General features: G+C 48.8%; 2 protein-coding genes across 2 annotated transcripts in view; both read right to left on the bottom strand.

Annotated features, from left to right (window-relative positions):
* Srebf2 (sterol regulatory element binding transcription factor 2) overlaps nt 1-6158 on the bottom strand; it is a 57897-nt gene extending 51739 nt beyond the window's left edge. Inside the window, exon 1 of the mRNA XM_075960106.1 lies at nt 5915-6158. Coding sequence (XP_075816221.1) covers nt 5915-6002 — 88 coding nt within the window. The 5' untranslated portion in view covers nt 6003-6158. The remainder of the gene's footprint in view (nt 1-5914) is intronic.
* A 3982-nt stretch (nt 6159-10140) lies between these two features.
* On the bottom strand, nt 10141-22515 carry Ccdc134 (coiled-coil domain containing 134). Its single transcript, XM_075960105.1, has 7 exons — nt 22374-22515; nt 20541-20659; nt 19247-19368; nt 18967-19051; nt 17326-17507; nt 16947-17018; nt 10141-11499 (listed from the first exon to the last, which is right to left on the bottom strand). Exons 2-7 carry the CDS (start codon nt 20641-20643, stop codon nt 11374-11376), a joined length of 690 nt encoding a protein of 229 aa, XP_075816220.1. The 5' UTR covers nt 20644-20659; nt 22374-22515; the 3' UTR covers nt 10141-11373.
* Between the last annotated feature and the right edge of the window lie 721 nt (nt 22516-23236).

The raw sequence follows: 23236 nt of genomic DNA, 5'->3' as shown, positions 1-23236 counted from the left end.
TGGGTGTATTTTGTAAAAACAAGGAAGCAAACACCACCACTACCCCAAACCAAGAACAAGGGAACAGGAACATCAGCATCACTCTGTAGGTTGGTTAAGAGTAGCTGACTTACCCAGGAGATGGCCGAACAAAGGGAGGGCTCCAAGAAACAAATAACTAACCCAGGAAACTAAGAAAGTGAGTAAGTGGATAAACAACAGTGCAGACAGTCTAGCCCAGAGACATGGACAGAAACAGACATACATGTCCACGGAGAACCACATGTTCTCAGCTGCTTCTTCCTAACCGCAGCTGACAAGGGAGTTAGCAAGATGAGCCATACTGAAACACTGCACTGCATCATGGATGAATATGAATGTGTGCTAAGTGAAAGAAGCTACAGGCCCTGGGTCCATTTACATTAAACGTTTAGAGCAGACAACTCATAAGACAGGAAAGTAAAGCTGGACTTGGTAGTGACAAGTCTGCAACCCCAGCTATTCTGCAGGTTGAGACAGGCCAGCCTTCACAACTTAGTGAGCCCATTTAAAAATAAAATGTAGAAACGGAGCTGGGAGTATAGCTCAGTAGTAGAGTGGCTGCCTCATATGCACAAGGCCCTAGGTGCAGTTTCTAAAAGTTCTTCAACCTTCTCCAAAGGTGAACAGTTGCCTCTACTTCCCCCTCACCCATTCATTTCTGACTGGGCTGTCTAGTTTTGGATTCCTCCCCTTCCACAGGAAGCCTCTACCCCAGGTTGACCTCCTGCCCAGTTTCTGACTCCTTTTATGGCCTTGCCATCCTCGCTGCCCTCTGCAGCACTGTGTCTGTGCCGCACTGACACTGACCGCTCTTCGGGAAGCTCACCTCTTCTTGTTCACCTTTGCTACACTTTACTACACTTCTCTTTCAGCCATTTCAGTTGTCCTCTTTCCTATCAACCTCCATTACCAGTTCTGAATACGTTTCCCCTTTCCTACACTGTGCTTAATCCCCACTTAAACCCATTTAAGACTAAATTTCATCACCTCCCCAGCAGCTTTCCTAGTGGAGCGACCTTCTAAGCTTCCTCAAAGGCCCATGCTTAAGGCCTCAATGGAACCCTACAATTTTACCTCCGTTCTGTGTTCAGGGCCAACCCTTCAAAGAGGTCACACCTTACACCTGGAACTCTTATTAAAAGAGTTGAAATTTTTTATTATATTTTCTTTTTTTTTAATTAATTTATTTATTTTTACAGTATTCTGTCTGCCTGTATGCCTGCAGGCCAGAAGAGGGTACCATATTTCATTAAAGATGGTTGTGAGCCACCATGTGGTTGCTGGGAATTGAACTCAGGACCTCTGGAAGAACAACCAGTGCTCTTAACCTCTGAGCCATCTCTCCAGCCCGAGTTGAAATTTTTTAATCATGGTAAGAGTTATCTCTATTTTGAAATGCTCAACAGTTGCCTTCCTAAAATTCCACAAAACCCTGTATCTAGAGCACAGTTTAGTCCTAACTCACCTTGTGGATCTCATTCACCATTTTCTTACACATAATGTTAATTATAAAAAATTTTTTAGCAGCCTTTAATTTCTAAGTACCTTGGTTATTCTTTTATACACTTATCAGTGCTGCTCCTCACACCTATTTTTAAAAATTGATTTGTTAATTTATTTTTATGTATATGGCTGCTTTGCCTGCATGTATGTCTGTATGAGGGCATTGGACCTCCTAGAACTGGAGTTACAGACAGCAGCGAGTCACCATGTGGATGCTAGGAACTGAACCTAGGTCCTCTGAAGAGCAGCTAGTGCTCTTAACTGCTAAGCCATCTCTCCAGCCTGACTTCTGGCTGCTGTCAACATGGATATCTTCAAAGACCCTACTCTGAAGCAGAACTCAGGCTGGAGGCCAAGGTCAAGTTTGTAGCAAGATATACAAGATGGGCCCAAACAAGTGGTTCTTTCACAAGTTTTGGTTTTAGGTGTTTGTTTTTTCATCATTAAAAATAAGAGGGACAAGGCTACAGAAATGGTTCAGCAGTTAAGAGCAATGGCTGGCTTTCCTGAGGACCTGGGATCAATTCTTAGCATCCACACGGCAGCTTACACATCTGTAACTCAGTTCCAGAGAATCTGACACTCTCACACCAATCACATCTATTTTTTTTTTTAAAAAAAGAGGGACAAGACAGGTTTGGTGGCACATGCCTTTAATCTCAGGACCTGAAAGAAAAAGGCAGGCAATCTTGATGAGTTTCAGGCTAGCTTCTTCTACATAGCAAGTTCTAGGCCAGTCAAGGCTACAGAGTGAGGCACTGTCTCAAAAACAAAGAGTAAGTAAACAAGGAAACAGCTGATGGGGTAGAGAGTGTGGATCCTGGAAGGTGGCCATGCTCCAGGGGACAGCAGATGATACCCTACTTGCATATGAGCAGCACTAATTGGACTACTGAGTTATTCAAAAAGAGAAAGAGTATGTGAAGTTGGAAAGGAAATGTGATGGGGAGGTTTTAGGAGAGTTCAGTGGATGGATATGATCAAAATACATTGTATATACGTATGGAATTCTCAAAAATAATTTTTTAAGAGGATGGGCCAGCAAGATGGCTCAGTGGGTAAGGGGGAATGCTGCCAAACTTGATCATTTGAATTCAATCCCCAGAACCTACATGGTAGAGGGAGAGAATCAACTCTAAAAGTTGTCCTCTGGTCCCATACATTCAAATGTGGGCACATGGGTGGGCAAATGCGCACCCACAAACCAAATAAATAAATGTAAAAAATAAAAAAGTCTGGGGAAATGTCACACAAGTGTAAGGACCTAAGTTCAAATCCCAACAACCCATGGCAAGGCAAGTTTGCAATCTCAGTGCTCCTCCTTCGCCAAGATGGAATGCAGGGACAGGGGGATCCTTGGAAGGTTGGAGGCCAGACAGAGTATGCAGTGTCAAATGAAGAGACCCTGTTTCAAAGATGAAAGTCAAAACTGATACCTGAACTCGTGCTTCTAACCTCCACAAGACACCAGGGCACAGCTGAACCTGCACTCACATGCACAAAAAGAATCATGACTGGCACTGCTTCAGAGAGAATGGCACTGATAGCCTACGAGGCTTCCTCTACTACCCAGTCTAAACTAAGTTATCCCAGTCTCTCTCTGTAAGACAGCCCCATTTTATCACACAGTGTCCTGCTACAACTGTTTGTTTCTTCTGCTTCCGATAGTACTGGGGCTTGAACCCAGGACCACATGTATGCTAAGCAGGAGCTCTACTGCTGAGCTAGACCCCAGCCCTCTTTTTACTTTTCATTTTGAGATGAGGGTCTCACTGAGTTGCTTGGGCTGGTCTTGGAACATGAGGCAACAAACTTTCTGATCTGCCTCTGAAGTAACTGAGGTTGTGAGCCACTATGTTCACCCACATTCTGTTTGTCTTTCCAGCACTGGGTACTTTATACATCCCAGGCAAGCACCCTACCACAGAGCTACATTCCCAGTCACTGACCATTGATTTTACTCAAATGAAACAAAACCCGAAAGGTATGAGAAAGTAGAGACCCTGTTGGTCTCAGACTCATAGCTCCCAGAGGAGCTGGGCAGGCATGGTTGTAAACCACTCCAATTCCATACAGAAGTAAATGCATTCATATAATCTCTCTTCTTCCTCATCCTAGAGCACATCGTTGGTCACCCTGACCTACTCAAACCCTCAAAACTATACCCAATCATGTGTATCCTGTCCCATGTCATACAGGCATTCCATAGTGATACTTAGTGAACTTTCTCACTGTCCCAAGTGCTGTTAGGTACAAAGAACTATGGGAAGAAAAGGTCCTTTCCCTCCTCTCCTTTGCCTTAGTAACATGCTAAGGGGAACAGATGGGGTTCAAGGGACACTTCTGCCTCTAGACCGATGGCTTTTAGTCTGTCCAACTGGTTCATCTTGTCTTTCAAGAGTCAATGGCTGTCTCCTCGGTGAGACCTTCCTGGTAAAGGAGCCTTCACCCAGCTTCCTTCCTCATCCACTTTCACTTACTGCCCTATGCAAAGGCAAGCTATTCAGCACCCAGCTCTCACCTCCATCCCATGGCCATAAAACACCATCCTTCTTATCTTCCATGGCTCTTTACAACCAAGCCACCAAAGCCAGCCCATGAGTTATCGTGAGTTATCGTTCTTGAGGCCTATGAAACTATTGGTCTACCGCTGTACTTCCTAGAGCATACGTTTTATTTAGACACAGATTTAACAACCTACGTTAGTATCAACCACTAGGTAATTTAACATACTGAAAAATTAAGACAAATAAAAGTCATTATAAAATGTAAGTACAAAAAAAACCACATGAATTTCTTCCTGGGCCCCTGACAGCAGGCAGTTTCAGGCTTCCTTCTTTCTGACTGCGGAACACCTGGTAAGCTAATGAACACATGGGCTTCGGTTCCAGCACCCATGAGGGGAGCTGACTGGTCTAAAGGTCATCTTTACCTGAAAGGGCTATTATAAGGATTGAGAATGTGTGTGTGTGTGCTTGACACTGTGCCTTGCACCTGAACGTCAAAACACATCAGCTACCCTGTGTCCCAAGGACCAACCCCTCCCATTTGTTAACCATCTTTGTGTTTAGCAATACTTAGTGGAAGAATCTGCGGTTAAAAGTGGAACTTCAATTACAGGGTCTTGTCACACTGCCTGGATGACTTGAATAAAAAGTAAAGGCAAACCAAAGGGGGGAGGGTATGATATAAAAACAAAACTGGAAAGGGGCAAGCATCTTTTTTCAAACAACTTGTTACTTCTTTCTTCCTTCTACCTGTTTTTTCATCTGCAAAATGAGGATGTAGCCACCCTATCTGCCTGCAAGGGTGTAGATTCTAGAAGTAATAACACTCCAATAAACTGAGTCACTGCTTAGGAGTTCCAGACTCACTAAAGTAAGGGACTTTAAACCAGACTCCTGTAAAAAAAAAAAAAAATTAGAGTGATACCTACTTCCCAGGATTGTGCAAGGACTAAATGAAATAACGCAAAGTATTTGGGACCGGGAATGTCAAAAGCGCCCAACTACTGAGAATTACTAAATCACTACCCTATTCAAATCCTCAAAGGTGGAGTGGAAAGAAACTAATATTGGCTCAGGAACAGAGAGAACTGGGCTTTGTTAACCAGCATGATGACCGCGGGCAAGTCTGGGACCCTCTCCAAACCTTCGTTCCCGCGGCTGAAAAGGGAGAGAATTGCAAGAGAGGATCCCTGGGCTCCTACCAGTTCGTCCACTTCGCTGTTAAGGCTGCCGAAACAAAGGCCACCCGCTCCCTAGTCTGTACCCGAGGGGGCCACAACTCAAAATTCTTGCTGCTCAACTCCCTTTGCAGAGCGGCAGCAGGAGCGCCCGGGTCTCCATCCGAGGCCGCCGCACTCTGCCGTCTCTGCCCGCTCCATCAGTAACTTGCTTTCGCAGCTGTTGCCCAAAGTTTTTCAGAGCGCCCGGAGACCCGGCTGTCAGTCAACCGCGAAAAGAGCAGGGGCGCGGGGAGCCGAGCCTAGGAGCCCAGTCCGGGAAATCCCGAAGCCGCTCCAGTAGCCAAGCAGGGAGTGACAGGTGCGACGAGGGACGCCGGCGACGGAGACCGGACAAACCAGAGCGCGTGTGGGCGCGCGAGGGAGGCGGCCGTCGCTTCCTCCTCCGGCAGCACTCGCGACGCCCCCAGCCCCGCTTCAGGCCCCGCGGCACCCAGGACTCCTCATCCTCCGGGAGCCCCGCGCCACGGCCCGGGCTCAGGCTTCGAAGCAGAAGAAGCGGGAGCCGCCGGGGCAGCTCGGGCCGCGGGTTCCTTCCCGCGCACGCCGGGGCGGTCGCGGGGTGGGCGCACGCGCACCCGCCAGCGCCGCCGTAACCCCTTCCTCCCCGCGCGGCCCCCGCATTCCCACCCAGCCGCCGCTCACCATCGATGTCCCCCAGAGTCAGCTCGTCGCCCAGCTCCGTCAGGGTGTCCATGGTCTCCGGACCGCCCAGCTCGCCGCTCTCGTCCATCGCCCGGCTTGGCGCAGAGTCCCCGTGAGGTCCGACTCAGGGAGACGCGGAGGCGGTGCCGCCGCCACCGCCCATGACACCCGACAGCCCCCACCAGGTACCGCCTCACCGGCCCGTGCCAGCCGCCGCCATGTTTGAGCTGCGCCCCGACTCCACGGAAGGGGCGGGGCAGGATTCCCCCGCCCCGGGCCGCGCCCACCGCAGCCCCGCCCCCAGCCCCCGCGCCCCCATGTTTGTTGTCAATGGGACCAGGCTCCCCTTAGCCAATGGGCGCGCGAAGCGGCTCGTGGGGTGATGGCGCGTCATCGATCAGCAGCTCAGATTTGCATAGCGAGGCTCCGCCCCTCGCGGCCTCCCAGCGCCAGCGGAGAGTAGCCGCCAGGCCCTCGACCCAGCCTTCCTCTGCTTTAAAGGAGCCGCTACTTTCCCGTTGGATCAGCTCCAGAAGCGGCTTCGTCGAGAGTCCGGAAATAGAAGGGTTAATGCAGAGCTGCCCGGCACCACCTTCCACAGCCCCCTTTACGCGGTGAGCACATTACGTCATCTTCCCCGTTGCCTCTCCCTCACCCAGCCCTGGTTAGACTCATAGTACCCCAACACTTAGGGATAGGCCATCCAGCCTGGTGGGTCAGGCTTTATTCCACCCAAGACTTGACAGGGTGGTGAATCGCCTCAGTGTCGACATATTACAACTGGCCCTCAATCTGGAGAACCTCAGGATTATGCAGGGCCTTTAAAGGTGGTCATTTGCCCAAGCCCACCAATGGTCTCTAGAGGTGGGACTCCCAGGATTCTGAAGCACCCCACCGCCGCAGTCATCTGGGCATCATCTTACAGGTGGTCGCACAGTACACAAAGGTGCAAACTTCCAAAACAAAGATTAGTGTTCAAAGAAATGCTGAGCAAACACACATACCAAGACATCCATCACTGAGTTCTTTGTAACTAGGGAAAATCAAGAAGCCCAGGAAGGCACTATATAAGTAAATTTCACACGGTGAAATACCACGGCATCCTTAACAGATCATCGAATGGACATTAGAAACAAAGACCTGTGTATTTATTGACAGGAAAAAAAGGCTTTCATGCCATACATAGGAAAATCTTCCTGTGAGTCTGAGGCAGCTGTTTTAGGGGTCAGAACTAAAGAACATACAGGCTGTATGGAGAAACTTGTGGATCCATTAATCCACTCTGTGCAACTGGGCTGGTTAGGCAACAGTTGCTAAGCCTCAGTTTTGCCATCTTGAAAGTAGCACAAGACCACCTTTGTAATTTTCGTATCTATTTGATTTCCGCAGCAAGCATACAGCTCTTACCTTGTAGGTATAAATGTTGCAGCACGGAAGGGAAGGCTTCCCCAGAACAAGTGTTGCAGCTCTGAGGGGAAAGGTAACAACCCTCACACAAGATGTTTATTAGCAAAGACACAAGAGTGTGGCTGGGAGAAGCAGCAAAGAACTGAGCAGGAGGTGGGCTTTATAAAGGGTTTCTTGGCTGGAGGGGAAAGGTTTCCTGGTGGGATTCTGTGGCCTGATCTTGGACTGTAAATTCTTCTCTCCTTTTTTTTTTTTAGGGCAGAGTTTGGCCACCTGTCTCTCCAGGGGCTGAAAACTGCTTTTAAGGTCCTTACAGTAATCTGGGAGACAGAACCTGGCCACTCAGGGGCCCCAAGGGGCTTACACTAAGGACCTCTGTGTTTGTGTGTGTAAAAATAAAAATAATGAACATAAAATAACAGACAATGGTACAAGTGACCAAGGAAAAGAGGTGTGATGAGACTAACAAGGGGCCTGATTTGTGATGCCAAGACTCTCGCCTGGGGCCAGTAAGACTGCTACTAAACTAAATGACTCAAGTTCAATTCCTGTAAGTTCTATGTCCTTTACATGTGTGTATGCTTAGCCAACAGGCCTGAGAAAACACAAATGAAGGCTCAGTAGAAATGGTTATGACTCATTCCTTTTCTTTTCAGACAAGGTTTTATGCAGTCCATGCTGGCTTTAGAACTAGGTGTGTAGTCTTTTTTGCTTTTTCTCTTAATACTTTTTTAAGCCAGGCAGTATCAGTACACACCTTTAATCATAGCACTCAGGAGGCAGAGTCAGGCAAATCTCTGCGTTTGCGGCTAGCCTGGTCTACAGAGTGAGTTCCAGGACAGCCAGGGCTTCACAGAGAAACCTTGTCTTGAACCAAAAATAAATAAATTAATTAATTCAATAAATGGTAACAAGATGGTCACTGCACTGGGCCCAAACCTCAGCAAATGCCGACATCTCCTAGCCTTGCCCACATAACTGAATTTCTCTTCCAGCCGGCTCCCACTGGGAGGCCAGGCTGTCACACTACTCCCCAGGACCTGAGCTGTTCCTCTGAAGTGTCTAAGTGTTACGTCACGGTATGCCCTCTGGGGTGGGTAGCTGCTGTACATCACAGAAATAGTTCCCACTCCTCTAAGAGCTCTGCGCTCACGCCTCCTCCATCATCTCTCAGCTGTCACTACCTCTGGGAAGCTTTCTGGCAGATGAGTGGAATGAGTGGAAGCATAGGTAATGATGGTTGTCAGGGGTGGCAGGGCAGATTTAAGTCCAGATGGTTTGACTGTCCAAGAAGAAAAGAGCAGAGACAGGAAGCTAGGTCAAAATACCTATTCATTTAAAGAGATGAGGGAAGACAGAGCAGACAAGGACAGAGCTCGGAACAAGAATAACCCAGAATGGGCTAGAGAGATGGCTCAGTGGTTAAGATCACTGCTGCTCTTCCAGAGGGCCCGGGGTTCAATTCCTAGCACCCACATGGCAGTTCACAACTGTCTGTAACTCCTATTCCAGCAGATCTGATACCTTCACACCAATGCACATAAAATAAACTTTAAAATAAATAAAATAACCCTGGTAGATCATCCCCAAAAGCCCTCAACATCTATCTGGACAATGACTAGGGAGGTCAAAAGAAAATGGAGGACTGAGGGGAGGGAAGGAAAGACATCTAGCAATGACTGGAGATATTCTTAGTTGTCCTAAGCGCGGGACTGCTACTGGCATCTAGTACGTGGTGACCAGGGGTATTGCTAAATATCCTACACCACTCAGAATAGTCTTCTCACACAACAGTAAAGTAGTCCAAAATGTCAACAGTGCCACTGCTGAGCTGCCCTTCCTTAAGGGATAATTCGGGGGCTCCCAGAGTCTCCAGGAGTGCCACTGACTGGACTTACAAGACTGGACAATCCAAGACCACACTGTCACTGTTGCCATCATGAGCACCCCTAGCAATGGCCACTCATCAGGCCACTCGAAAACACACACACTCGTTACCTTGACACTGCCACTACCTAAACACACGATTGGTAGAGCTACTATCACAAAACTGAACCCAGCTGCTGGGTGAGCTGGAGAAGCCAGTGCCCTCCCTCAAGTGTTTTGTGTTTTTGTTTCCTAAATACACCCACCCACCTACCCACCACCAGTCATGGTGACACATGCCTTTAATTCCAGCACTCAGAAGGCAAGGGCATGTGGATCTCTATGAGGTCAGCCTAGCCTACAGAGTGAGTTCCAAGGCAGCCAGAGCTACATAGTGAGACCCTGTCTCAAAGACACAAAAAGAGACAAACAAAAACAAAAAGACAGGTCCCCAGCCAAGCTGTCCTGGTTCTTTAGAAGCTCTCCCCTCAGTTAAAGGAAGAAACATTTTCCTTGCAGAGTCAGCAAAGACGAACAGGGAGGACCCTCATGGCTGGCTCTGACCCTCACAAGCACTCACTCAGCTTCGACATGTAGGGTAGATGTCACCCTTTTCATAGGCCTAGTACCGTCATCTATAAACCTCACAGGAATGGGCTGGGTCATAACAGCTGGAAGGGACAGGACTGGGAATGCAGCCCAGGTCTCTGGAGCCAGCTGTGTATTTCTTCTGCCTCACAAGGGAGACAAGCATTTCTGATGGGAAAATTTCTCCAGCCCTCCTCCCAGTGACTTCTCATTTCTTTACTTTTCCTGAATAGAATCCTGAATGAATTGGGATGCAGACTACTCAGGATCTTCCATGAAATCTCCCTAACACATGGCTTCCCTTTGCTATCCTGGCCAGTAGAAAAGTCAGCCTCCAAGGAAATAGTTTAGAGCTTGGCAGAGGATTCAGACATCATCAAATTTATTTTACCAATGAAGGCACAGCACAGGAAAGAGAGAGTAGGCCAGGATCAGTCAGGCTATGACTCAGGTCTCGTGAGCACAGTCAGCAGTAAGAGGAAAACTTTATTTGGAAGGTAGGGGATGGCTGGGAATGACACAGGGATGGTGGGTGTCTCTGTGCCTTTAGGAGATACATTCTGGCTTGGCAAGATCAAAGAGGTGATGCTGTAATTTCAATAGAGTCAAGGCAGCCACGTGCCTTGGGATTCACAGAAACCAGGCTGCCCTCTGAGGGCCTAAACTCCTTCCATAGCTTCCTGCCCTGTGGCTATGGGACTCCGCTTGAACCCTGAACTGGGAAGCCCACTGTCTGATCACTGCAGCTCACAGTAGCCCCAGTACAAAGTCTCCTGTAACCTGTCTCCTACGGCCTCTTCCCACACACAAGCTCTATTTTTCAGCAGTAGAGAGAACAAGTTGATTGTCCCCTGAACCAGCTCAATGACTGTCCCCAGTTATCTGAGAATAGAGATCATGTTCTTTTAAGGTCTCCTTGAAATAAATACCCTCCCAGGACATTTCTGGGTCCCCTCTCCAAACTAGTCCCTCATGAAGGGCAGCACTGAGTCAAGAAGAAGCCTAAACCTGATGCGTTTCTCTGCAAAGGCCTGGGGCTCCCTCCTGATAAGGGAGAAACATACTCCAGGCTGGTCTTGACGTCTAGGAGCTCCTGGTACCCTCAGAACCTCTTCATCAGCCTTGGTGAGGCCAATGGATTTGCTGGCTTGTAGTGTTGCTCTGCAGAGAGCTGTTGGACTGGTGTTAGGCAGCCCAGGAATACAGGGAGGCCAGCTGCAAGCATGGCACCTTCCGTAACTCAAAGCCAGGTTCTACTGCTTCCTCAAAGGGCAGCACCTGGCCTGCAGCCCTCACTCACCAAGAGGATCCAGACCAGGAGTCCCTTCAGTCAGCCTCCCCCAACAGTTTCCCTACAAATCCAGTCTGCAGAACTGTGTCCTCTCAAGGTCCCCCTCGGTGTGCCCTAAGATCCCAGAGGCTCAGTCTTTTTGGTCGAGGCTCAGACCCAGCTCCTGAAGACCCAGAAAACATAGAGTCCCCATCTAGAACTGGCTGTTGCTCACCATGGTGCTAGACGTTGCTACACCACAGCCACACGGTTGTGCCTCTTCTGACTGGCCTCTTGCTGAACCCTTAGGCCCCAAACTGCTGCAGGGCTACAACTCGGACTGGGATCTTGAGATTCTTGGGCCTTTGCGGATCTCTTTCCGCTTCTCCTCCTTCTTCCGGCGTTTTTCTTCTTCCCTCAGGGCCTTCTGGAAAGGGTCAGTGCTAGGAATGAACTGAGATGAGCAGAGTCATTTAATTTAGTCTAGGAGTACCAAAGAGTTTCCGCCCAGCGAAATCATGGAATGTAAAACAAGAAGGTCCCAGAGAAGGCCCTGCCTCCAGGAAGTCCCAGACAAGGAAGCCAATGAGAGAGCTCTGGGAAAAGCTGACTGTATCTTGAGATAATCAGGAGCTTGACAGGCAGACAGGGAAGACAAGAGATTCCAGGCCTGGGGGACAAATGCCAGCTAAGGTGTGAACTGGAAAACAAATAGTCTCTTCAAGGAAGAGGGAGCTGTGTGGCTCTGGAAATACCTGCCTGACACCCTTCGGGAGCAAAGCAAGCTAGGAATCCTAGACTACAGGTGCTGCCACTAGGGAACAAGGAACAGTCCCCAAGGAGAGGAGCACACAGGAGCAAAGTGGACCAGAAGAGAAAGAGATGGGACTTCCAGGCAGGCAGGGATGGGAAAGGACAAGGATTTGGGGGCAACTTCAGCTTCAATCCCAGGGCATGCCTCTCCTCCCTCCCATCCTTTTCCACAAGTCTCATTCAACCCAAAGCTTCTGTTGGTCTCTGTGGCTAAAAAAACTATCAAACTTGCATTTCTATGTCTATTTGTCTCTGTAACCGATGGCTGGTTTCCATGACGACACTCCGGCAGGCCTTTTCACATGCTGTGGCCTAGGCCCAGAATGCCCTTTCCAGCCCTGTCTGCTTTGTCTCATTTGCTCCAACTCTGCTCCCACTACCCTGGGGACCTCTTCCATGGCTGCCTCCTCACGGGCACCCTCCTCCTCGCTGGCACCCTCTCTTCAGCTTTGTGCTAATTTATTCTTGTGCTCCTCCTTTGTGGTCACCTACGGCAGCATGTTCCGCAAAGAAGCAATGCTGGTATTGGGTGCTGTACTACACTATGTCCCAAACACAAAGCCTCAGAATAGCATTCAGTGTGCACTACGAACAAAATGAACATGAGACTATAAAATACAAAAGTATCCAAAACTCAGACTGTGAATGGACAAGTGTGATCAAGGTAGGCATTAAAAACAAACTAAGAGTGCCACCTTGTGGCTTAACCTACCTGCCACATACGCAGCCATGCCTCTGGGAAAAGGGGGACATCCCAGTAGTGGTTCAAAGACAGGCCACACAGCTAGTGGAATGCCCAACTAACTAGAACTAATTCAACCAGGCATTGCATGCACCTCCAGATAGCTGCCACTCTTCTCTTCTCTCATAAGAGAATATTCTCGCTGAATACAAAATAGTAGACAGGCTGGGGATCATTTGGATAGCATGCTTAAAGCCCCAGTGGGGGGGGGGGGGGAGTGGGAAAACTATCGGGATCATCCCTGACCAACAAGAAGAAATTATGTTGCTCCTATACTAGTGTCTAAGACACTATATTATGATAATGATATTATATGACATTATATTATATATTATGATAATGTTACACTAAATTTATTTTGGTTTTTGAAAACAGGGTTTTTCTGTAGCTTTGGAGCCTGTCCTAGAACTCGCTCTGTAGATCAGGTTGGCCTTGAACTCACAGAGATCCACCTGTCTGTCTCTCAAGTGCTGGGATTAAAGGTCTGTACCACCACTGCCTGGCTTCCCTAAATTTATCTTGAAAGTACTCTGACACCGTCCTGTGTGACAGAAGCACACAAGATTTACACTGCGAGAACTACTTGCAGAAATTTAGCATCTCCCTAGGTGCCCCCTTGTGGTGGAAAGAATCTCTCCAAGACCCTGAGCACCTGAGTGCACTGACTGAGTACACCTAGAATCAAGGTCTGGTCAGGGCTACTTATCAGGGTTATGATGATAGAAAGCAGCCTTGAGGGGTATACCACTGGGAAGGGGTAGTAGCTACTTTGATGGGAAAACCATATTCCCTACCCTTTCTGTATAAAACAGGAACCTCAGAGGTTCTGCTAGATATAAACAGCCAGGCATGGTCCACTGTGGTTCAGCTGGGTTAAAAAACTAAGGTGCTGAACAGAAACTAGTAAACGTTGCAGGTGTGGCCATGTGTGGTGGCATATGCTGTAGTCCCTGCACTTGGAATCCCAGCAAGCAAATCTGGAGTTGAGGCTAGCCTGCACTTCATGAGACCCTGTCTCAACAAATAAGGAAACAACAGAGAAACATAGGAAAGGAGTTGCAGGTCTGGCTGCTATCTTTTAAAAGTCACGTGTCTAAAGTTGGCCCTTGACTAGCAGCTGGGAACCATAGTCTAAATAAGTAAAAGTGGTTCACTGTTCTCAAACTGTCTGTGAAATCGAAATGGTTTATGATAACTTTCCTCACAGCAGCTTGGAGTTTGGGTACTAGTTAGATACAGTGCACTCATAAAACCAACTCCCAGTAAAAACCAGGTCTCTAGTGAGTTGACAAAGGAAGCTCTTACATACAACTTGTTGCTGGGGGAATTAAATACATCTGTGACCACTGGAAGCAAATGCTAACAGCTGGTTTCCCATGTGTCAAGGCTGGTGTCAAATTCCAGAGCTTAAGTGATCATCCCTGTCAGCCTCCCAAATAGCTGGGATCACATGTGTGCCGCCACAACTGGTCAACAGGTCTCTATAATTTGGATCACATGTGTGCCACCACAATTGGCCAACAGATCTCTATAATCTTGTAGAAACTCCCTGTCCCACTCACATCTGAACCTTCTGAAGGCTGAAGGTGAAAGAGGGGGTGACTAGAGAAAAGAAAAATTATAGGCATTCAGATGGGACACATGAATAATTCAGCAATGACTCGAGCACCTAGGAAGGGCTTGAGACTGTAGAAGGCACAGAGAACACAGTGGCAGGTGCCACTGACCATCACGGTGTGTAGTTCCCACCCCCATGATGGGAACACTCACACTGGCACAGTCTGTGTCTCACACCATCAGAGATCTCCTCAGAGTACCTATGTACCCATGAAGGATGACACAAACCTGCTTTTCTCTCACAGATAAACTATCCTTTATTCCTTTTTTTGTTTGTTTGTTTGTTAACAGAGCTTTTCTGTGTAACTGTAGCTCACTACGGTCCTGGAACTCACTCTATAGACCAATGATGGAGGAGAGTCATGTGTCTATGTGTTACTTTCATTGGTTAATAAAGAAACTGCCTTGGCCCTTTGATAGGACAGAAAATTAGGTAGGCAGAGTAAACAGAACATAATGCTGGGAGAAAGAAGCAGATTCAGGCAGACGCTATAGCTCTCCTCTCCAAGATGGACACAGGTTAAGATCCTTCCCGGTAAGCCACCACCTCGTGGTGCTACACAGATTATTAGAAATGGGTTAATCAAGATGTGAGAATTAGCCAGTAAGAGGTTAGAGCTAATGGGCCAAGCAGTGTTTAAAAGAATACAGTTTCCGTGTAATTATTTTGGGTAAAGCTAGCTGGTGGCCAGGAGCCAAGTGGCAGGAAGCAGCCCACCGCTCCTTCAACAGAGGACCAGACTGGCTTTGGACACAGAGATTTGCCTGCCTCTGTCTCCCAAGTACTGAGATTAAAGGCGTGTGCCAACATGACCTGGTCTATCTTTATTCCTAATGCCTAGGTAGCTTTGGGTTATACAACACAGGCAACTGAGGTTAAAATTCTGCAGTTAAATACCCTCAATGTACTGAAGACTTAAAAGTGTAAAGCAGAAGAGAAAGGGCCACAGGAATCTGTCCACGGAGGATGACTGTTGCTTTGGGCCTATCTATTGCTTCCTATAATTATTAACAAATACATTCAATGAGACTGGCAGGTAAAAATCTAAATTTTAAGCCGGGCGATGGTGGCGCACGCCTTTAATCCCAGCACTCAGGAGGCAGAGGCAGGCGGATCTCTGTGAGTTCGAGACCAGCCTGGTCTACAGAGCTAGCTCCAGGACAGGCTCCAAAGCCACAGAGAAACCCTGTCTCGAAAAAAAAAAAATCTAAATTTTAGGTGGATACAACAGATAATATATATTGATTTTAGATGATATTCTGATGATTCAAAATAAGACTCACTAGTCCCCCCAATATTTAAGTCTGGGTTGAGTCAGGGTCCCAGAGAACATAATTGTAGTCAGTTCTGCAGGTTGGCTTTGCCCTAGTACTCAGACTAGCTAGCTGTGGTGGCTTGTGCCTGTAATCTCAGCACTCGGAAGGCTAAGGCAGAAATGTGGAAAGTTTAAGGTCAACTGGGGTTACAGAGCAAGACTGTCTCAAAACCCAAACCAAACAATCAAACAGCAGTATCTGCAGCCTCAATAAATGACATGAAACAAACTGAACGGATTTGGTCCTCGCCTCTCGGTCAGATTAACCAGGCAGTAGGCTATGGAGTACACCATTTGCGAGGGTGCTGGGCACCTTCCTGTGTTCTTGCTGAGGACACTAATAATGCAAAATCTGGGAAGTTCTTTTGTTTGATTAATTTTGTTTTGTTTTAAGGCAGTTTTAGGTCAGGCTGGCCTCAGATTCAGTAGACAGCCAAGGTGGCCTCTTGTTCCAGCCTCCTGAGCACTGGGGTTATAGGTGAGGATTGCACCTCCCTGCTAGCAACTTTACCCAGAGCGTTTCTCAGGATTATTTTTGCAGAGAGACTAATCTTGGAAGGATGAGTATCTTTCCCTGGATAATGCACAGATCTAGTCAATTCACTGTGAAGAAAGATGGCAAACTTTCCAAGCATTGAGGTCTGCAGGCATAATGCAAACCCACTACACACACAGCATCTGCCTGGCCTTCCATGTAAAGATCTGGAAGAACAGGGTACCCAAGACGATAGCCCAACAGTCAAGCTACCGCTTTTGCTGCACTGAAGAGCATCTGTGACCTGCTGGCATCTATAAACAGTAGCAGGCTACTTTGTCAGTCTGCAAGCAGGTACAGACTTGGACCTGTCAGACTCCACACCCTCTGCATAGGCGTCAGTCCTCGTTTCCTAGGCATAGGAGGGACCCTTCCTTCCCGTCCTTCTTGGCCCTGCCCTGCTCCCTCTGGTCCCTTCTTCCCTGTATGTGTCACCATCTGTCTTCTCAAACTGCAGCTGTTAGCCACCAAAGCCAACTTTAGAACTCTAGATGAAAGGCATGTGTAGGAGTGAGAACAGAAGCCCCAGTGTACCAGAACCACAGGCTCAAAGCTGGGAACATCATCTGACCTCACCTGGTCATTCTGACATTCACAACTTGGGGTACGTACTGTGCAATGAGATAAAGATGCTCATAGCCGCAGGAATCCCACCGTCCCCCAATCTCTACTCCATCCCCAGCTATGGTACATATTCAGAGAGGAATGATGACTTGCCAAAACCTTCAGTGACTTGAGTAATGATTTCTGGACCTGTATTCACTGGGGTGTCCACTTACAAGTTTAAAGCTCTCACAGTCTACTCTAGGCCTTAGCCCTGCAGACCCAGTCTCCCACGCCCATCAGACACAAAGCAGTCACAGGACCCAGCAGCTCACCTCTGTCCGGTCCATTCTAAACGGGTTCTGGAAGTCAGAGTCTTTCTCAGCGATCCCCAGCTCCTGGGCCATCTGTGGATGAAAAAACTAGTAACCCTCTTCTGCCTTCTGTTCCCTGGTTACCAGCCATTCCCACTATGCATGGACTTAAGCCTCAAACCCAGGCCCTGATGTGGGCCAGAAACAATCCCTAGGGACCCTCCAAGTCAGCACAGAACCCCTTGAATTAAGCCTCTATGACCCAAAGTGCTCTGAGACACACAAACAAACGTAACTAAACATTCACAACCGAAGATAACTGACAGGGCCAACCACAGACAGATGCGAGGCTCCCAGCCCACCACTTGACAGGGTTCCCAGCCTTCTTACTAGTCCTTACCAGGTTGAGGATGGGTGAGTGGGGCCCCTGGTCAAAGACACCTGTCTGGTTGCAGAAGCTGATGCCCCACCGGATGAGGAGGTTCCAGTTGGAATTACGGTCAAAGTAGTAGTGCACGATCTTTGGGAAGCGCAGCACCACATCACCAAAGAAGGCTGTGTTCTCCACCACGTGCGAGAAAGCTGGCAGGAGGCTCTTAGTGAGTCATCAGGGTAGTTGTTCTCCTCTTGTTCACCCAGATGGCCCCAGACCTCCTCCAGGAATGGAGGCACTTACCAAATCCCCCAACCAGAGAAGGGTCGGCACCCATTGATCACAGGCTGTTCACTGCATGTGCAATATGCAGTAAGACCCTCTCAAGTCCCCATTGATGGAATTTGGAGGGAGAGACAATGGCTGTTCCTGTTTTATAGACTGTGTTGGTTAGGTGCTTGTTTTATTTGTTGTTGGATTCTTTTTTTTTTTCAACTTGACATAAGCTAGAGTCATCTGGGAAGAGGGAACCTCAATCACATCCCTCTAATGCCATGGTCCTAGATCACTGTATCTAAATCAGGAAATGAGCAATACTTTAACTTACCTACAACTATTTGTCATTTGAATTTGGTCAGTTTTCCCACAAATGAGACCAACAGATCAGTTTACACTAGGATGTAATTAGAATGTTCACAACAAAGAGTAGCCATCTCTTCACTCCTCGAGCAGAGAGGAACTGGAGAGCCCGGCCTAGCACTGCCTGGGCATCACAGGGAGGCAAGAAGAAGCCAAAGATTTGCCGGGCTGTCATGTGGGACATGGACCCATAGACTTCAGAATAATCTTGATGCTCAGAGAGAAGAGCAAAGGCAAATGACTTGTTCTTTGCCAACTGGAGAAGAGAAGCAACTCCCAGGCATGAGGGGTGGCCGCTGTAACAGTCATCGTTCCTACGCATGAACTGTTCCCTCCTCTCAGTGACTCTCAGGACTGGTGAGGCCAGGCCTTTAACCCCAGCACTTGGGAGGCAGAGGCAGGTAGATCACAATGCATTTGAAGCCAACCTGGTCTACACATCAAGTTCTAGGACAGTCACGGTTACATAGTAAGAAGAAACAAAAATGTCATATGTTGGTAGGCATGAGTGAGGAGGGACTGCCACTGAAGAGACGTTCTTGCGAGAGGGGACAAAGGAACGTGAGACATTCTTTCATCTTACTCGCTTTTCTCCCCTTGTCTAAAAAGGGATTTAAGGAGCTTGTGTATTTTACTATAGAAGCTAAGAGTGCTGGCAATCACATTCTGACTCAGCTATCTGACAAGCCTCGGCCATTTCACCTTCCAACAGAAACAATGCCTACCTGCCCTCCCAAAAAGTAGCTGGCAGACTCTATCCAGGCCCTGGGTGAGGAGGGCAGAGATTCTTTTCTGGTTTCCCTGTCCTAAGCACAGGACAACATAAGGGAATACGTACAAGGGCAGAGAAACTGGCTCTGGACCCCAGGAATGCTTAGAGCACCACAGAAGAGGCCCTTATGCACCCCAGGCCAACTACTCAGGCACACATGAGGATATCCCCAGGGGACAAATGACGAGAACAGAGAAGGACCAGCTAGAGAATACCAGGGTGGCAGGCAGCAAAGCCAAGTGCTGGGGAGACCATACCGTCCTTCAGCTTCTCGTCCTGGGGGAAGGGCCCGTCGGGGAGCACATTGGCTGTGGTGAGTACTGTCCGGGAGTCCTCCAGCACCTGCAGGAACCCCATGTCTGCTAAGTGGCTCTGGGGAGACCCTCACAACTTAGCTCCAGCCCCAATTACCTGAACGCCGCTCCCACTCTTCCGCATATACAGTCACTTCCTCATTGAACACTACCCCCGCAGAGAACTCTGTCAGCACAAATCAAAGCCCTGCCTTGCTGGGAGCTGCCCTGTTCCCTGACATACCTTAAAGAGTCCCTTAAGCATGACATCAAGAATCTTGTACTGCTGGTGAATGTCGTTCAGCTGGGCCAGGTTCTTCAGTGCCAATAACTGCTCCCGCCGCTTCACCTCAAACATCTTCTTGTCTGAGCACCATTAAGTTAAGGGACTAGCAGATAACACCTACCCGGGCAACCTGATGGCCCTGACTCAGGGGCCCCTTTCTGACCCATGCTATTAAAAGCCTAGGATGGCCACGGCTGGGATGCCCCTGGGAAGAGGTGGGCTGCCTGTGAAGTATATAGGTCCTGTAATGTACCATTTCTCCAGATCTCAGAGACTCCATACCCAGAAAAGAACCGAAAGCCAACACTCCAAGACCTGGCACTACCCTCCCATCTCTGTGTCTTCCTGTCGTCTCTCACAATCATTCATTATTCCAGGACCTCCAGCAATCCGCTTAACCTATAACTTCAGCCCGAGATGCCCCCACTATTCTCCTGGTGCTTCTATCAAGACCTTGCTCAGAAAGAAGGTTCACAGTACAGTGCTTCTCCCAAGACCTCCACTATCCACCAGAGCCTCGATCCAGAGAATCAAGGCTATCCACTTGGATGTTCTGGTGGTTTAAATGAGAATGGCCCCCATAGGTTTAAATGTTTGGTTCACAGTTTGTTAGACCCTTTAGGAAGGATTAGGAGGTGGAAGTGTGACGTTGTTGGAGGTGTATCACTGGAGATGGAGCCCACACCAAGCACAGTCTCTCTTTCTCTCTGCCTCCTGCCTATAGACAAGGATATAAGGTCTTAGCTACTGTTCCAGTACCATGGCTGCTGTCTTCCCACCATAATGATCAAGGACTAACCCTCTGAAACTGTAAGCAAGCTCTCAATCAAATGCAGCCTTGGTCATGGTTTCTCTTCACAGCAACAGTAACTAACGCACATGTTTCTCCTTCTAGTTCTGTGAATGCCTCAAAAAACCAGGGATGGTCTTGTCCTTGTGTTGCCAAGACATGGCTCAGAGAACCAGTGTTAAGATAAGCTAGCAATCCTGAGTTCTGGAGGACCTGCCTGGGTCTCACAAGCCAGGTGCTACACATGAACACCCCTCATTTGCAGAGCTGAGAGATGGGCCTAAACTTCAGTTAACATATGGGGAACCAGCTCAGGAGAAAACTGACTTGCTCATAGTCTGGCTAGAGCTTGCTTCCTCCTCCCTCCCATTCTTCCCCAACTCTGCTCATTCCTGGGATTCCCCTAAGAAGTTACGGGCACTGAGAGATCTCATTTACCCCACCCAATCCCCAAAGAGATACAGATCTTGAGGCTGGGGTCCACGGTGGTCTTTAGGGTGCCTGTGACTTCTGTGCCGGACAACAGTAGGACGAAGACAGACACGAGGAACTGAAGAAGGTCCATGTCTGAGACTCTGGAGCTGCAGGGGTAAACCAGAGAAGACGAGTGAGTTCAGTGAAAAGCAACTCCCTCAGACATGGCCAACCTCCAAATGCCAAGAATTCAGCTTTGGGAAGCCCTGAAGATCTAGCCAGGACTGGTGACTAGCACACACACAGTACAGGTCTATAGGACTGCAGGAGAAAGACAGGAAGAGGGACTTGGCAATGCTTACAATACTGGATGGGGCGACTGAGGCCAGAGCTCTAGGATGGAGTGTGAGAACATCTGCCTTTATAACTGGGCAATTGTCCCAGCTCTCTACTTGTAAAGCAGGACTTAGGAGGTCTCTTTCCTGATGCAGAGGCAGCTCTGGATGATGTACTATGTCTGGAGGAAGGGGCTAGTCAATAGCCCTCCTCTAGTTCCCTGCCCTAGCCTCCTAAGAGGGTACCAACCAGGAACTCTCAGGCAGTGAAAAAATATGTAAAACTTGTGTGGGTTCCCTCCTTCTCCAACTTCTTCCAACATCAGAACAAACATACAAGCAAATATACTTAAAAAAAAAAAAGACAGGGCTAGGGAGATGATTCGATTGGTAAAGTTGGAACCATGAAGTTTTGAGTTCAGTCCCTAGCATCTACGTACACACTGGGCACAGTGCATGTTTGTGGTCTAGAGCTGGAGACAGAACGACCCCTGGGACTCAACTAGTCTGGCTGAATCTAGGAGCCCCAGGTTCAGTGACAGACACTGTCTCAACAAATAGGGTAGAGGACAATTAAGGAAGATATTTGATATTGGCCTCTGGCCTCTACATGCACACGCACAGACGTGTCCACACATGAACACATACACAATATAAAAAGAAAATCATGAGAAGAAGCTGATCAGGTACAACATTGGTAAGTGGGGGCCAGGAGTAGTGGCTCATGACTTTAAGCCTATCACTTGGGAGGCTGAGGCAGGAGAACTTCCTTAAGTTTGAGGCTATTCTAGGGTACATGGTGAGATCGTGTCTAAAACTCCAAAATGGATAGAATAATGGGTGGAAAATGAAAGTCAAGGGAGGCGTCATACTCCGTTTTACTAATGTTTCCATTTGGGGGACAAAAATAAACGAATGAATGAACGACTGAAAGGTCTGTCCAGAACCTCACAGTTGTTACTACACTGAGCCAAAAGTCCAACTCTCAGTTCAGTGTCTCTTGTCTCTAAATAAGGAAAGGGCACCTGATATCAAAGCTGGCCACACCCGACCTTTTGAATTGCTCAGTCAGAGGCCGTTAGAACCTCTGCCCCGACTTCCTAGATGGGGCAGCTGAAGTCTAGAGAAGGGCTCTAAGATCATTCATGACCCTCCACCTCCTGCTTCACGTTCCAGGACCCTAGGGAACCTGAATCAGGCCACAGCAAAACTTAGGTAAACAGAAATTTACCAGACAAACTAAGATAACTCGAGCAGGACAAACGTGAGGAAGGGAAAGAAAGGAGCGGACTGTGGGGACAGGTCTGGGTTTCTTTACTGTAACTCTACTATTCGACCTCGAAACCTCGCTTCTGTCCCACGCGTCCCTAGACTCTGCAAGCCTCTCTGAACTTGTTTAGAAGAGTCAGTGGTAGCGGCCGGCCGTTGGTACGTTAGGGCTAGCGAGCCCATGTAAGAGGCTCGAAACCCGGACGCAGGGCGGTGGGTTCCGCACTCCCCTCCCAAGAAGCCGACACCACAGCCCGGCACCCCCGCCACCACCTACCCGGGCCGGCGGTGCAAGGAGATGAGGGCAGCCCCTCGGCGTGCAGCTCAACTCCCAGACTCAGGCAACTCCGGCGAAAGCGCAGAACTCTAAGAGCACCTGGCCCGTCGGCACCAAGACCGACCACCGTCCCACCCACTGCGCTGCTACGGACCAATGAGATCGGGCCGCGACCGCCGCGCGCCGCTGACCTCACTTCCGGCCCCGCCCCCGGCGGGCTCCGGTGCCTGTCACGACAGCTGTCAGCCCCGGCGTGGTCCGGTCGAAGGCGTCCCTCGGCGCGGCAGATTTCATTTCTGGTCGAGTTAGAGGAAGCTAAGCTAAGCTGCGGTGGGGGCTTTACCTTGCTTAAAGCGCGTCAGCAAGCCCAGGCCCGAAACCCTGGCTGCCCAGGCGCTGCAAGTGTGATGCTTGATGTCTCATCTGAGTCTTCTTAAAACCGCAGTTCACAAGATCCAGAGAACTTTTGGAAGAACTAGCAGAACTCTTAGTGCGGAACGCGGGCACCCACTATTTGCCGCTCCAGTCCACCAATTTCTAAACCAGAGCGCTCTGTCTGGTCATACATTTTCAGTTTTGCTCGGGGGGGGGGGGGGGAGTAGGGGTCGGGGAGGGTGTCAGGACAGCTAGATCCGGGAAGACAGGTGGAGCGGTCAGTTAGAGCGCAGAGGCCCAGGCTGGGCTGATAAACAGGTGTGGGCAGAGTTGTCTGCCAGCAGCCAGCGACGGGTAGCTGTTAAAAGATCACTACCCATGTGGGCTTTGAGAGGGCTGGCTTGAGCCAGGGGAACTGAGGCAGATTTGCTCAGCAAGGCAGGCTGAGGGTTTGATTGCCTTTGCCTGAGATTTATACCTCTCCCTAT

Source organism: Microtus pennsylvanicus, chromosome 2, assembly GCF_037038515.1.
Source record: "Microtus pennsylvanicus isolate mMicPen1 chromosome 2, mMicPen1.hap1, whole genome shotgun sequence".
Taxonomy (NCBI): domain Eukaryota; kingdom Metazoa; phylum Chordata; class Mammalia; order Rodentia; family Cricetidae; genus Microtus; species Microtus pennsylvanicus.
Note: the sequence above shows the minus strand (reverse complement) of the source record. Positions and strands in the feature narration are given on the sequence as shown.

Coding starts and splice junctions, on each gene's coding strand:
- Ccdc134 (XM_075960105.1), bottom strand. CDS start 20,643: ATGGACCTTCTTCAGTTCCTCGTGTCTGTCTTCGTCCTACTGTTGTCC. Junction 19,369..20,540: donor GGACCCCAGCCTCAAGATCT/GTATCTCTTTGG, acceptor AATGGTGCTCAG/ACAAGAAGATGTTTGAGGTG. Junction 11,500..16,946: donor TTAGAATGGACCGGACAGAG/GTGAGCTGCTGG, acceptor TGCTCATCTCAG/TTCATTCCTAGCACTGACCC.